This window comes from Triturus cristatus, chromosome 7, assembly GCF_964204655.1.
Source record: "Triturus cristatus chromosome 7, aTriCri1.1, whole genome shotgun sequence".
Classification (NCBI taxonomy): domain Eukaryota; kingdom Metazoa; phylum Chordata; class Amphibia; order Caudata; family Salamandridae; genus Triturus; species Triturus cristatus.
Genome location: NC_140590.1, coordinates 706,412,627 through 706,428,354, shown reverse-complemented (window position 1 = coordinate 706,428,354; position 15,728 = coordinate 706,412,627). Strand labels below are relative to the sequence as shown.

Genomic DNA, 15,728 nt, shown 5'->3' with positions numbered 1-15,728 from the left:
CGCTGATTGACTGTTTAGGGCCAATCAGACACGACGGGAGGTGCCTGTTCTTGCCCACTGTCCATTTAAATCGTGCCAAAAGCGGACGCGCTCCCCCAAAGTACTCGCGATGAGTGCTGCTGCTAGATACACGCTTTTAAAACTTGATTGTGTTTGTTTAACTGTTTTTTAAAACTTGATTGTGTTTGTTTAACTGTTTTTTAAAACTTGCCCGTACCTTTGAAATCTGTACACTTTGCACTTTGGTAAAACTGTTGGCTTCCGCATCACGGACAGCGTTGATCGCTGATTGGCTGTTTTGGGCCAATCAGATGCGACGGGGGGTGCCTGTTCTTGCCCACCGTCCATTTAAATTGCACCAGATGCAGACGCGCGCTCCCCCAAAGTACTCGCGCTGAGTGCTGCTGCCAGATACACGCTTTTAAAACTTGATTGTGTTTGTTTAACTGTTTTTTAAAACTTGACCGCACCTTTGAAATCTGTACACTTTGCACTTTGGTAAAACTGTTGGCTTCCGCATCACGGACAGCGTTGAGCGCTGATTGGCTGTTTAGGGCCAATCAGACGCGACGGGAGGTGCCTGTTCTTGCCCATTGTCCATTTAAATCGCACCAGATGCGGACGCGCAGTGGATGCGCGTTGCTGGTGCGCCGAAGGAGCGCCTAAGGCAAGCCCGTCTGCGCCCGTCTGCGCCTGGTCGCTGCCAGATGCCAGTCACCCTGCTCAAATTCCAAACTATAGGTCAACTTATGCACGCTCCGAGCTCCTGGCCCTTAATATAAACTGCCCTAGATGTTTAAAGCATATTTGGTCTCCTTTGATGGATTCATTTCAGTGTGAAAAATGTTTTCTTAATTTTAGGACTGTTGGGAGTGGTATTTCTCTCTTTGGTTCAACTGAGCTAAGGTTTTTTAGTTTAAATTGTCGCTCCCTCGCAAAACACCATGTAGCGATATTTGACCTACTCACAGACGAGTCGCCTGCCGGAATTTTTTTGACTGAGACCTGGCTAACACAGGATTCTGGTGCAGAATGCAGGTTGGCACTTCCCCAGGCTATAGTATGTAGCAACTCAACAGATCAGTCAAGCGTGGTGGAGGTATTGCACTAATCCTCAAGGAGCCTTTTTCATGCAGTTTTTAGAAGGAGGATATTCCTGATTCTGAAAGCGCTTTTTTAAAAATCACCCTTAACCATAATTTTACAGTTTCAGGGTTGCTTATTTATCACCCTCACGGGTCATCTAATATATTTAGGGAAGCTTTAGTGAATAGGGTTACCATACTTGCTAGTAAAGCAGCAAACTTCACTATTCTGGGTGATTTAAATTTTCATCCGGAAGACAGTGGCAAAACAGATATTGCCTGCTTCCTAGCCGATTTAGAGGCCTGTCAATTGATACAATGTGGGACTGATTGTACTCATGTGAAAGGCCATTTGTTGGACCCTATATTTTCTAATTTGGGTTCTATAACAGTGTCACTTCCAGTTCCTTTGGTCTGGTCAGACCACTTCTTGGTTTCTTTTTCCTTTCAGCTGCCAGGGAAACCGGTTCTGAACTGCCCTCGCTCTGTGATGGAACGTCCTTGGCATAAATTGGATGTTAGTCATTTCTCAGATTCTTTGTTAAGTTTGAAACCACAGTTCCCTTCTAATATAGAGGTAGCTGATACTCTCTTTCAGGATTGGCTGACTCAAGCGCTAGATACCAGCATTCCTGCAAAACTCAGTTCAAAGAAGAAACAAGGGCCATCTAATCCTTGGTTTAATGAAACCTTGGTGAAAGCTAAAAAGGTCTGTAAGTAATTGGAGCGATCCTGGAGGCGTGCTTATGACTTGGAAGCAAAAAATAAATACGGTGATTCAATTAAGACATATCATTGGTTGATCCAGAAAGCTAGAGTTGAATATATTGCTGTTAAAATTTTGGAGAGTAATAACACCCCTAAAATGATTTTCTCCCTTCTTAGAAAGATGCAACACTCTAATGTGAAAGCGGATCCCCCAGTCTCCTCCAACGCTCAGTGCGACAAACTTGCAGGTTTCTTTGTGCGTAAGGTGGAGACTATTTATAACAACCTTCCAATTGCCAGCTTCCATTTAGTTAGGGTCAACACTGATCGAATAGCCGAGGTCGAGGACAGTATAGTCATTCCTGAACTAACGTGCACTTTCCCTCCACTCTCACTCTCTGAGACAGAATCTCTTTGTCGTAAAATCAAATCAGGTTCCCCATTCGATCCTCCGAGACCAGACCAGTTTCGTCTAGTTTACAATTCAATTCTACCAGCGGTCAGGGAACTGATTAATCTATCACTGTCATCTGCATCATTGCCTGCAACATGGAAACATGCAAAAATTGTTCCTCTTCTAAAGAAACCGTCTCTAGAGCCTTCGGAGCCGGGTAATTTTCGTCTGATCTCCCAACTTCCTTTTTTAGCCAAAGTTACTGAATCCTATGTAAATACAGTCTTGGCTGAATTTGTAGAGCAGAACAAAATCCTTGACCCCTCACAAAACAGTTTTCGCCCCCACCACAGCACCGAGTCGGCGCTGTTGGCTGTGATCGAGGACATCCGTGGCAGCCTAGATGTTGGTAACTCTGCTGCCTTGATTCTGTTGGATTTAAGTGCTGCTTTTGACACTGTTTCCCATGACATCCCCTTATGTAGGCTGCAGGATATCGGGGTCAGGGGGCTGGACTTGGCCTGGTTCTGTTCTTTTCTGGAAGGCAGAACTTTTCAAGTTGCTGTACCACCGTATCACTCACAGGTGCATGCCATTAAGCATGGGGTCCCACAGGGTTCGATATTGAGACCTGTGCTGTTTAACATCTATGTTCAACCCCTAGCAATGGTTGCAACAAGTAGAGGGATGTCATTGGTATCTTATGCCGATGACACCCAGCTAGTCATTGCCTTTTCAAAAAAGTGTAAAAACAACCTCTTTAAATTTAAAGAGGACCTGTTAGTGATTGCAGACTGGATGACAGCCAATTGCTTGCAGCTTAATGCCACCAAGTCGGAAATTCTTGTGCCGGGCAGAGATAGTGCTCTCTGGTCAGAACAGTGGTGGAAGGATAAACTCAAACCAGCGCCACTGCCTAAAGAGGCGGTTAAGAATCTTGGCTTCTGGATAGATAGGGATCTTTCTTTTGATACCCAATCTAAAGTTCTTGCTGGGGTTTATTTTGGACACCTGAGGGGGTTGAAACCGCTGCTTGGATATTTTGACCCAAAAATCCGCCAAACTATTCTCCAAGCCACAATATTATCTAGGTTGGATTATGGCAACTCCCTTTATCTAGGCGCCAATAAATCTTGTATTTTACGCCTCCAAAGAATTCAGAATGCAGCGGCACGTGCTTTTGCTGGCACTGCCCAAGTTTTGCTCAGTATCTAATCTCTTACCTAAGCTTCATTGGCTGCCAATAGTCAAAATAATCCAGTTTAAGTCCCTGTGTGTAGCCCACAAAATTCTGACACAACAAGGCCCTCCGATCCTAGTGGACCTGCTAGTCCAGTACATCCCGAATCGCCCCCTTCGCTCTGCCAATTTGGGACTGGTATGTACACCCCGATTTTAAAGAGCCACAGCTGGTGGTCGATCTTTTAAGGTCCAGGCGGTCCGTCTTTGGAATTCCCTCCCGATCTCTTTCAGAAGACTCCAGAATCATTTGACTTTCCGAAAGGCTTTAAAGACCTGTTCCCGGTATAATTTGTTTGTGTTGGTGGGAGCAGTTCTATTGGCACCTGTCCTTTGGGTAGCGCTGGGACGCCCCGTTGCTGGGGCAGCTATGCGCTGTATAAATCCGTAAAAATAAAATAAATACATTTGAGTACTCCTGGCGGTATGACATACTCTGTTTAACCAGAAACAAAGCTGATTTCAACCCCTAAAGCAGAACTTGCTTTTTTAACTTAAACCGAAAAACCCTTCATAATATGAGTCCCACAAACGCTCATTGTATTAGGGGCTATCAGCAGTGGTTAATTTGTAACAACAAAAAAAGTGCCAGGGCTCTCGTCAGGAGGCGATTGCAGCTTGCAGTACACTTTGGCCCTGCCATGCTGCCAATGATTGTAACAACACAACTACTAACCATCACACTCCTACAAGGGCGGAATTTCTGACTATTTCAGGATCCCAAATCTTTAAGAATGGCTTGGGCAGATAATGGTTCTTTTTAATGTATATTGAATTTAAAAACAACTGTTGTTGTGGTCATCTCTAAATTAGCCAGACAGCGTACCTTGTGGCACACAATCACAAGCGCTGGTGCTGACAATTAAGTGCCGATGCTGAGCACCGGAAACCACCGGCTCAAATGAAATACTGGCTATCAGAGAGCAAGGTCAAGAAAGGGGCTGTGAGTAGGGAGCAGGAGGCAGTACTTGAGGCGGGTGCTTGAAATCCTACCTGGAGTGTATATGCCTCAGACACATCCACCTTGTTGAGGGGTGGATCTGACTCCTTTGTTGGAGCGGTACAAAAGGGGGTGGTGATGGACGGAGCATCAGAACCAATCAAACACTCACACTCAGTCCGGTCCAGGGAAGGCATGGCTTGGCAGTTCGGGCTGGACTGTTCCCATGAGGCACAGGGTCAGACTGATTTGCATATGGCCATGTCTGAACTGGGGTGGCAGAGTGGGCTAAAGAACGGTGATCGATCAAACCCAGATCTGTTGACTGGGTGTGAGTGTTTGATTGGTTCTGATGCTCCGTCCATCACCACCCCCTTTTGTACCGCTTTGTTCGCCATAAGTTGGCAGGGTATGCTCAGACGTGGGTCCCTTGCTCACTTTGTCACTGGATTCAAGCAAGCCTGGCTGAAGACGGCTGAAATGCCAGAAACCGGTCCTAGGAAGCTTGTTTCCGGTCCAGGGAAGGCATGGCTTGGCAGTTCGGGCTGGACTGTTCCCATGAGGCACAGGGTCAGACTGATTTGCATATGGCCATGTCTGAACTGGGGTGGCAGAGTGGGCTAAAGAACGGTGATGGATCAAACCCAGATCTGTTGACTGGGTGTGAGTGTTTGATTGGTTCTGATGCTCCGTCCATCACCACCCCCTTTTGTACCGCTTTGTTCGCCATAAGTTGGCAGGGTATGCTCAGACGTGAGTCCCTTGCTCACTTTGCCGCTGGATTCAAGCAAGCCTGGCTGAAGATGGCTGAAATGCCAGAAACCAGTCCTAGGAAGCTTGTTTCCGGTCCAGGGAAGGCATGGCTTGGCAGTTCGGGCTGGACTGTTCCGATGAGGCACAGGGTCAGACTGATTTGCATATGGCCATGTCTGAACTGGGGTGGCAGAGTGGGCTAAAGAACGGTGATGGATCAAACCCAGATCTGTTGACTGGGTGTGAGTGTTTGATTGGTTCTGATGCTCCGTCCATCACCACCCCCTTTTGTACCGCTTTGTTCGCCATAAGTTGGCAGGGTATGCTCAGACGTGAGTCCCTTGCTCACTTTGCCACTGGATTCAAGCAAGCCTGGCTGAAGACGGCTGAAATGCCAGAAACCGGTCCTAGGAAGCTTGTTTCCGGTCCAGGGAAGGCATGGCTTGGCAGTTCGGGCTGGACTGTTCCCATGAGGCACAGGGTCAGACTGATTTGTATATGGCCATGTCTGAACTGGGGTGGCAGAGTGGGCTAAAGAACGGTGATGGATCACACCCAGATCTGTTGACTGGGTGTGAGTGTTTGATTGGTTCTGATGCTCCGTCCATCACCACCCCCTTTTGTACCGCTTTGTTCGCCATAAGTTGGCAGGGTATGCTCAGACGTGAGTCCCTTGCTCACTTTGCCACTGGATTCAAGCAAGCCTGGCTGAAGACGGCTGAAATGCCAGAAACCGGTCCTAGGAAGCTTGTTTCCGGTCCAGGGAAGGCATGGCTTGGCAGTTCGGGCTGGACTGTTCCCATGAGGCACAGGGTCAGACTGATTTGCATATGGCCATGTCTGAACTGGGGTGGCAGAGTGGGCTAAAGAACGGTGATGGATCAAACCCAGATCTGTTGACTGGGTGTGAGTGTTTGATTGGTTCTGATGCTCCGTCCATCACCACCCCCTTTTGTACCGCTTTGTTCGCCATAAGTTGGCAGGGTATGCTCAGACGTGAGTCCCTTGCTCACTTTGCCACTGGATTCAAGCAAGCCTGGCTGAAGACGGTTGAAATGCCAGAAACCGGTCCTAGGAAGCTTGTTTCCGGTCCAGGAAAGGCATGGCTTGGCAGTTCGGGCTGGACTGTTCCCATGAGGCACAGGGTCAGACTGATTTGTATATGGCCATGTCTGAACTGGGATGGCAGAGTGGGCTAAAGAACGGTGATGGATCAAACCCAGATCTGTTGACTGGGTGTGAGTGTTTGATTGGTTCTGATGCTCCGTCCATCACCACCCCCTTTTGTACCGCTTTGTTCGCCATAAGTTGGCAGGGTATGCTCAGACGTGAGTCCCTTGCTCACTTTGCCACTGGATTCAAGCAAGCCTGGCTGAAGACGGCTGAAATGCCAGAAACCGGTCCTAGGAAGCTTGTTTCCGGTCCAGGGAAGGCATGGCTTGGCAGTTCGGGCTGGACTGTTCCCATGAGGCACAGGGTCAGACTGATTTGCATATGGCCATGTCTGAACTGGGGTGGCAGAGTGGGCTAAAGAACGGTGATGGATCAAACCCAGATCTGTTGACTGGGTGTGAGTGTTTGATTGGTTCTGATGCTCCGTCCATCACCACCCCCTTTTGTACCGCTTTGTTCGCCATAAGTTGGCAGGGTATGCTCAGACGTGAGTCCCTTGCTCACTTTGCCACTGGATTCAAGCAAGCCTGGCTGAAGACGGCTGAAATGCCAGAAACCGGTCCTAGGAAGCTTGTTTCCGGTCCAGGGAAGGCATGGCTTGGCAGTTCGGGCTGGACTGTTCCCATGAGGCACAGGGTCAGACTGATTTGCATATGGCCATGTCTGAACTGGGGTGGCAGAGTGGGCTAAAGAACGGTGATGGATCAAACCCAGATCTGTTGACTGGGTGTGAGTGTTTGATTGGTTCTGATGCTCCGTCCATCACCACCCCCTTTTGTACCGCTTTGTTCGCCATAAGTTGGCAGGGTATGCTCAGACGTGAGTCCCTTGCTCACTTTGCCACTGGATTCAAGCAAGCCTGGCTGAAGACGGCTGAAATGCCAGAAACCGGTCCTAGGAAGCTTGTTTCCGGTCCAGGGAAGGCATGGCTTGGCAGTTCGGGCTGGACTGTTCCCATGAGGCACAGGGTCAGACTGATTTGCATATGGCCATGTCTGAACTGGGGTGGCAGAGTGGGCTAAAGAACGGTGATGGATCAAACCCAGATCTGTTGACTGGGTGTGAGTGTTTGATTGGTTCTGATGCTCCGTCCATCCCCACCCCCTTTTGTACTCCTTTGTTGGAGCGGCAGACTTTCTTATGATGATGTGGAACAGATGTCAGCATCTCCACAGCCACACAACCATTAATGTGTCACCCTTAATGAGTCACATCCTTTACTCCCACCTTTACCTGCATCACAACAACAGTGAATCCTCTGCCCCCAAGTGCTTCCACTGCGTGCCAGCCAATGGCTGAGTCCTTCCCAGCAGGATCCTTTTCTAGGGATTCCGTGAGACGGCAGGGTCATCTCTGTAGGGGAGATTCAGTGCCGCAGTGTCTATTTGCAGTGACCACTTGAGGCAGCAGAGAATGTCTGAAGAGGCTCTTGGAACCTACCACACCCTGCGCTGTCTCACAGTCCTAGCCCCTGCCTCACCGTTCCCCACCTTCTGGTCTCCATGCCCTCCTCGCCATCTCCTGCTCCTGATTGCCAATCTCCTGACAGCGTAGGACCAGTAGGCCTGCGTATTGTGCTCGGTGGTGGCATCATACCGAACATCTCCAAACCCCCAAGGAGACCACATTAAGCGCGCGACTCGGGAGAGTGCAAATGTTATAGTGGGAGACTTACAGGACAGAACAGGACAAGAAGCACAAAGGTGAGAGGGTACAGGCTGGTGGGAGAGCTTATCAGCAGGAGGCTAGGGCAGGATAGGTATACAAACGGACATTGAGCCAAGGTGCAGGAAGCTAGCACTAACCCCCTCCATCAGGGGCCATTGGGAGCGATATGAACATGGTGTTTCAGAGGTGACAATCAAAGGTCTCTTGTGGAGTCAGGTGGGATCACTGGAAAGGAAGGTGCGAAAGTCTCATATGGAAAGAAGTGAGGGTTCAATTCATAGGAGTTCAAGGGCCATGTTGCTGAATGGTTATGTTGGTGGTGGGAGGGCGATCATGTCCTGATGGAGAAGGAGTAAATGTGCTGTATGGATGAGAGCCAGTAAGGACTCCAGGAGAGAAGCAATATGTTTTTGAACTGTCTTGCATCATTAAACACCCGCTGGTGTCTCGTGTCTTCAATTAGTGCGGGGCCGGCGGGAACATGAATGAGACATACTTTAATTATAGCCTGGACTGTAATTTACAGAAACTTGTATACCTTTGAAGGACGCGTGCTTCCTAGGATGTCCTTTGTCACAGTAGCTCCCTTACTTGCAGGGTATAAGCAGTTTGTGGCCCTTTGATACAGCAATATCATGTGGTGCATGCTAGCCTCTTGGCATCAGCAGCTCCATGCAGTCTTTGCAGGAAACAGGCAGTGGGCTTCCTCAGCTGTCTTACTGATGCAACGCTACTTGGTACTGGTTAAGCGGTCATTTGGTGCAGCATATCTACAGTAATAGTGGGCATGCCTGTATTTAATTGTATTCCAACTCGAGATGACAAAATCTACATTCCTGTCGGGCATAAACCACTCTAACAGCTACCCAACATCATGTAAATAGCAAGAGAGAGGGAAATGGATCATGCTCAGGCACCAAAAGAGACAGTGAATTTTAAGACTGGGCAGGGGTGGAGGGGCTGTGTGATTGTGACTCCAACCCTCTTCAAAGAGATTTCTTTTTCAGATTCTTGCAAGATGGATTGCTAGCAGCCAAAGTATGGAAAGGTGGTGTTTATTTCACAACCTATGTGCATTTCTTCAGAAAATGTGTCTCCTGTTTTTTTTTTTTGCTTTTAGGTCGAAGCCTACCAGACAGCACAGCTTTCTGGTTTGCTAATGACATCTTGGGGACATTCGGAAAGTTTCCCTGAGAATGCATTCCGCCCATTGCTTTCCATTGCTTTGTGGTTTGTAACTCACATTTGCTTGCTTTCTGTTTGCTGGCTCTGTTTGTTTAAGGCTGTCCAGCTTGAGTTCATCCCTCCCATTGCCCAAACCCTATTTACTGTATTGTTCCACCAGCACTGGATTTCTGTAAACAGGCCTTTAAGTCTTGTTCTTATCTTGTCACATTTGCTGTGCATTTAAAGACAGAGGTCAAATGTCAGGTGTTTGTTTTTCTTTCTCTGACTTCAAAGTGACAGGCTTTATATGACAAGCATACTGGCTAATGGGGGTGTGCGTGAGAAAGGCTGTATGATGTTATTTATTTTTATAGCACACACCAACATTTAAAGGTCTGTAAATCAATAGTGCCCATATTTCAGAAGATATCAGAATTATAAAAGCATAAATGTAGCACATTTTTGGGTCATTCTGCAGTGTGGTGGTAACAAATATCTAAATACTATTAAAAAAATCAGTACACTAGGTGATGACATTTCCACACATTATCATTTGTGTGCCATGTCATTTTACCAGTAAAATAGTATAAATGTGCAAATGCAATGGTCATTTCAATTGAAAATGTGGTGTCTGTAATGGCAGTGTGCTACCACACCATGCATACTTCACTTTACTCCAGTCCACTCTACTCTGCACGACTCCACGCTACCCCACTTCACTCTATGCCTCTCTACTCTACACCACTCTACTCTATGCAAGTGCACTCTTACCCAAACTACTCTACTATGCACCACTGCACTCTTCGCCACTGCACTCTACACCACTCCACTGTATGTCACTCTACTCTGCAACACTGCACTATATGCCACTCCACTCTATCTAATGCACTCTACTCTATACCACTCCACTCTACACCAGTGCAGTCTATGCCAATTCACTATACTACACTCCAATTGACTCTGCACTCTACACCACTCTACTCTACTCCACTGTACTCTGCCATGCACCACTCCACTTTACTCTGAACCAATCTACTCTATGCCACTTTACTTGCCACCGCTACAATCTACTCGGCACCATTGCACTCTACTCTATGCCACTCCACTCTACACCACTTTGCTCAAAACCAATGCACTCTACATCACTGCACTCTATGCCAATCTACTCTTTATCACTGTCCTCTACACCACTATACTCTACTCTGCACCACTCTACGTCACTGCACTCCATTCCAATGCACTTTACGTCAGTCTTCTCTGTCACTGCACTCTACGCTGCCCCACTCTATGCCAATGCACTCTACACCACTCCACTCTGCAGCACTCCACTCTACGCCACTTCTCTCTATGCTGTTCTACTCTGCAACACTGCACTCTATCCCACTTTTCTCTCCTCTACTGCACTCTATGCCACAGCACTCTACCCTGCACCACTCTACTCTACGCCATCCTACTGCACTCTATGCCACTACACTCTACACCACTCTGCATTGCTTTACTCTTCACCACTGCACTCTACACCAATCCCTTCTAAGCCACTCTAATCTACTCTGCACTGCTGCACTCTTTAACACTGCACTCTAATCTGAAACAATCTACTCTATGCCACTCCACTCTACGTCACTGCAATCTATCCTGCACCACTCCAAACTACTTTACTCTACACTGCTGCCCTCTACACCACTTTATACTCTATGCCACTGTTTTCTTCACCAATCTACTCTGCACACTACATTGCATGCCACTATATTCTACTCTGTAAAACGCTATGCCATTGAACGCTGCACCACTCTACTCTACATTATTTCACTGTATTTCACTTTATTCTGCACCACTCTGTGCCACTGCACTCTACACCAATGCACTCTACTCTACAACACTGCACTCTATAACACTCTACTCTGCACCACTGAATTATATGCCACTCCACACCAATATGCTCTACGCCACTACACTCTACAACCATACACTCTATGCCACTACACTCTACAACCATACACTCTATGCCACTCTAATTTACTGTGCACCACTGCATGCTATGCTACTTCACTCTACTCTGCATCACTCTACTGTTTGCCAGTGCACTCTAACCACTCTACTATGCATCACTGTAATCTTTGCCCCTGCACTCGATGCCACTCTACTCTACCCTGCACCACCCCACTCTACACTGCATCACTCCACTCTATACCACTTCAGTAAACTCTTTAACAATCTACACTGTGCCACCGCACTCTATGCCACTCTTCTTCACTCTGCTTCACTCTACGCCACGGCACTCTACGCTGCACCACTCTACTCTGCTATGGCAATGCACTCAACACCATTTTACTCAAAACCAATGCACTTTACGCCTCTGCACTCTATGCTAACTACTCTGCACCACTGCACTCTATGCCACTATACTCTACAACACTCTATGCCACTGCACTCTATGCCACGGCATGCTATGACACTCAATTGTACTCTGCACCACTGTATTCTGCACCCCTGCTCTCTGCACCATACTACTCTGCATCACTATACTCTGTGTCTCTGCCCTCCATTATACCATACTGTGCAAGACTGCACTCTACTCCGCTTTACACCATTGCACTCTACTTCACTTTACTCTGCACCACAGTATGCTACTGCACCAGTGAGTCAATGCATTGTACACCACTCTATTATACTGTGCACCACTGTACTGTATGCCACTGCCCTCTGCACCACTCTACTCTGCACCACTCTACTCTTAGCCATTGCAATCTATGCCACTGCATTGTACTCTGTACCACTCAACTCTATGCCACTCTATGCCAATGCACTTTACACGAATGCAATCTACATCACTCCACCCACTGTTACCTATTCTGCACCAGTGCACTCCTCTGCCCACAATTCACTCTACTCTACACCACTGCATGATATACCACTCCACTCTACACACATGTACTTTACCCTGCACCACTCCATTCCATTCTACCCTCAACCACTCCATTCTACCCTGAACCCTTCCACTCCATACCACTTTATCCTACTCTGAAATAATCTACTCTACTTTATTGCAATCATTTCTGCACCACTCTTCTCTACGCCACTGCACTCTATGCTATTCTACTCTACGCCAATGCACTGTACACCACTTTAATCAAAACCAATGCACTCTAATCCACTGCACTCTGTTCCAATCTAATCTGCAACACTGTACTTTACACCACTTAACCTTACGCCACTCTACAACACTCCACTCTATGACGCTACACTCTACAATACTCCATTCATTGACTCTCTTCCCATTTTTTTCTACTCTACTCTATGACACTGTACTCCGTTCTATACCACTGCACACCATTCTGCTCTGCTCAATGCCCCTCCAGAACACTACTCCACTCTATAACGCACTATGCCATTCCATTTATGCCACTTTACTCAACTCTATGCTATGATACACTATTCCACTCTATGCCACTCCACTCTACTCCACACCACTCCACTCTACAACCCTTTACTCCTCTCTATGCCAATTTCACTCTCCCACACTTGCCCACTCTATGCTGCTCCATTGTACAACAATCTACTCCACTCTATGCCACTCTGCTCAACAGCACTCCACAATGTTCTATGCCGCTCCATTCCACAACACTCTACTCCACTCTGCTCAACACCACTCCATGGCGCTCTATGCCACTCCATTCTACAACATTCTACTCCACTCTGCTCAACACCACTCCACGATGCTCTATGCCACTTCATTCTACAACACTCTACTCCACTCTGACACTTTACCCCATTCACCTGTACTCCGCTTTACCTCCTTCCAAAGTATAACACTCTACTCCCTCCACACCACTCCACAATACTCCACGCCTCTCCTTGACACTCCAATTTACCCTACATCACTCATCTCAACATCAATCTGCGCCACTCCATAACACTCCACTGTAGTCTACTTATGACACTCCACACACTCTCATTTACCTCACTAACATTTAGCCATGCTGAACAGCGGCCACGCTAGTGTACAATATGGCTAAAACACATTGGCAAAGCCAATAGTTCTTGCGTAGGCAAGACCTGTTGGACTTGCCAATGCATGTTTCCCTTGATTTAGTGGCTTTTTCTACTGAACTGACTTCCTGATAGTGTTCATTTTTAACCAAAGTGGTGTATCAGATATCGATGATAATGCAGGCCTGGCGATACAACCAGTACCAGTAATTTGTCTGTGGCGAGGAGCTGTTGTCATGTTAAGCCATTGCAGTCAAGCAACAGTCCTCAAGGGACTGTTTCGCTGCTCCAGAGAGCAGTCAGTAACTCCACACGGCAGGGCGTTGTCATCATCCAGGAGAGAGGAGCCCAGTGCTTGTATATTGCCTTCCTCATGATTTTAAATGCATTGTGTCATTGCCTGTGAGCATCCAAGTTACTTGTAAAAATAGTGAAAACTCTCGTGCATATCACCACATGTTTAAATGGCCATATTGTAAAACGTTGCCAGTGAATATATTTTGCAAACAATGGAAAGCAACATCCCTGACATTTTCTTTTTGCAGCCCCAGCGCTCAACTGTATAAACATTGATGGCCACTGGTTTACAGAAGCCGGGCAACACTAAAAAACACCCACTAGAATTTACCAAAAGGAAAGACTGAAAATGGAAAACCCTACCTGTTCCTTAAGAAGGCATTTTGTCCTCTATAACCCAGACACCCTCGTACAAGGAGACATAACTGCCAGTGTGTAAACAAACTGAAGGCTGAGAGAAGTACAGCGCTTACATTACACTGGCATAAGACACTCCCCTTCGTATACTACACTTGAGTCCACCTCCTCGCGGGTAGGGGTCTGATACAGCAGGGTTCAGCCAGAGGCGAGGCACTCTGAGCCTGGTAAGAAACCCCATGTGTGACGTCCATGGCCACGGTACTCTGCTCCTATAGAGGCAGGTATTGACGCCTAGGGGTGATGTATGTGTAAAGATGCAGCCATGCTGACAAACCTTTTACATCTCTGGGTTGGCAATAGACTCAGACGTGTCTGTGTTCCAGTTTGTGGATCGTCTTTCATGATTCAACTCAAAAGATGAAATGAAAGCTGAAGCATTCACTCATGCCATTTTGTTAACTAAGATGACACTGAGAGTCATAGGAGAGCTGTGACTCGTGGTCTAATGCATCTGCCATGACATTATGAAATGCCCTGACCACTAGATGAAGTTCTCAATGTGTGTGATGTGACTTCAGATGCCTCCCTTGCATGCCACACAATCACACGGAGGATGTATGCGGCACAGCCCCCCACCCCCGCTGCATGTGCAATGTTGATGTAGGGCAGGCTTACCTGGCAGCCCCAAGCAGAGCAGGACGCTGTAGTAAACCACTGGGATCAGCCCTACCATGCACGGTGACCTCTCCGACTCATCTGACACCCCTGTGTTGTCCGCTGGAGCCGGGGTGGTGGCGTTGGGCACTGGAATCATGCTGGTGCACCACGAGCTAAGGGCAAAAGCAAGAAGAAAGGAATGAGATACTGTGGTATGTACTCACTGTACCTTGAATCTATTCAATCCATGTCTCACTAGCATGAGCTCGGTGTGGGCAGTGCGGATTCAAGGCACTTCCATGGACTCAAAGATGCTTTGTTCTTACTCTTTCACCGCACCTCTTCATCTCACCCCGGGGCAGGACCTCATAATACATCATAACCTACAAGGAACAGCTCAGTGCATGTATCTAACGTGTTTGTAAATGTAGTTTTCGTGGCATCCTTTGCAGGAGATCCTTTGCAGATTGTTGCGAAAGTGATGGCATAGCAGAAGGTCTAGTGGAGAGAAGCACTTCTTCCTGACAGATCATGAATCTTGGGAGATCCTTGGATCGATATCTGATTATCGCTTTATAAAGATAAAACCAGCTGCTGGGAGCAGGTCTGGAGGATACACTGCCTGCTGGATCACAGCATGGACGTCCCTTTGAAAGGCTGGAAGCACCGCAAGGAGCGCGGGTGACGCGCCTCAGGTGGGTGTTTAGGTAACAGCGTCTCGTTAGGGAGGGAAGCGATGGGCTCCGGGCACCATGAACGGGCCAGGTGATGCAAAGGACCAGAGGGATGAGCATCCGGTGCACACGGTGACGTACACTGGGGACACGTGGACATGTGCATGCAGGTGAGCATAGTCACACCTTGGGCTAAGTTTTTGACAAGTTGCACTTTGAATGATGGGATTTTAAATCTATATATAGATGAACCTATAGTTCCCATAATTCAAACCCGTGTTGTCTGAAATACCAAAACTGACTGAAGGTGCCACAGGTGTTACAGGTCACTTGATATGCACATGGGTGGACAGAAGGATCGAAAAATGAAAAAAACTCAGATATTTTGTGTGTGCAAAGTTAATATACCTTGTCTTTATTATACTGCTTTCTCCGACTGTCTGGGTGCTGCATTCTAAATGAGAAGTGTACGATAGGTGATAATTTTACCTGTTTTCTTACACAGTGCTCCCGTTATACTCAACCAGTGGCGGATGGTCCATTAGGGGCGTTGGGGCAGCGCCCTACAAAAGAAACTGCTCACAGTTGCAGTTCGGCCAACAGGAATGTAAGCAGACGAATTG

The 15,728-nt window shown here is 47.4% G+C and overlaps 1 protein-coding gene across 1 annotated transcript in view; it reads right to left on the bottom strand.

Moving 5' to 3' along the window:
• GPR142 (G protein-coupled receptor 142) overlaps window positions 1–15,728 on the bottom strand; it is a 249,018-nt gene that overhangs the window by 44,004 nt on the left and 189,286 nt on the right. Inside the window, exon 2 of the mRNA XM_085614421.1 lies at window positions 14,450–14,604. Within this exon, the coding sequence (XP_085470547.1) occupies window positions 14,450–14,588 (139 nt within the window). The 5' untranslated portion in view covers window positions 14,589–14,604. The remainder of the gene's footprint in view (window positions 1–14,449; window positions 14,605–15,728) is intronic.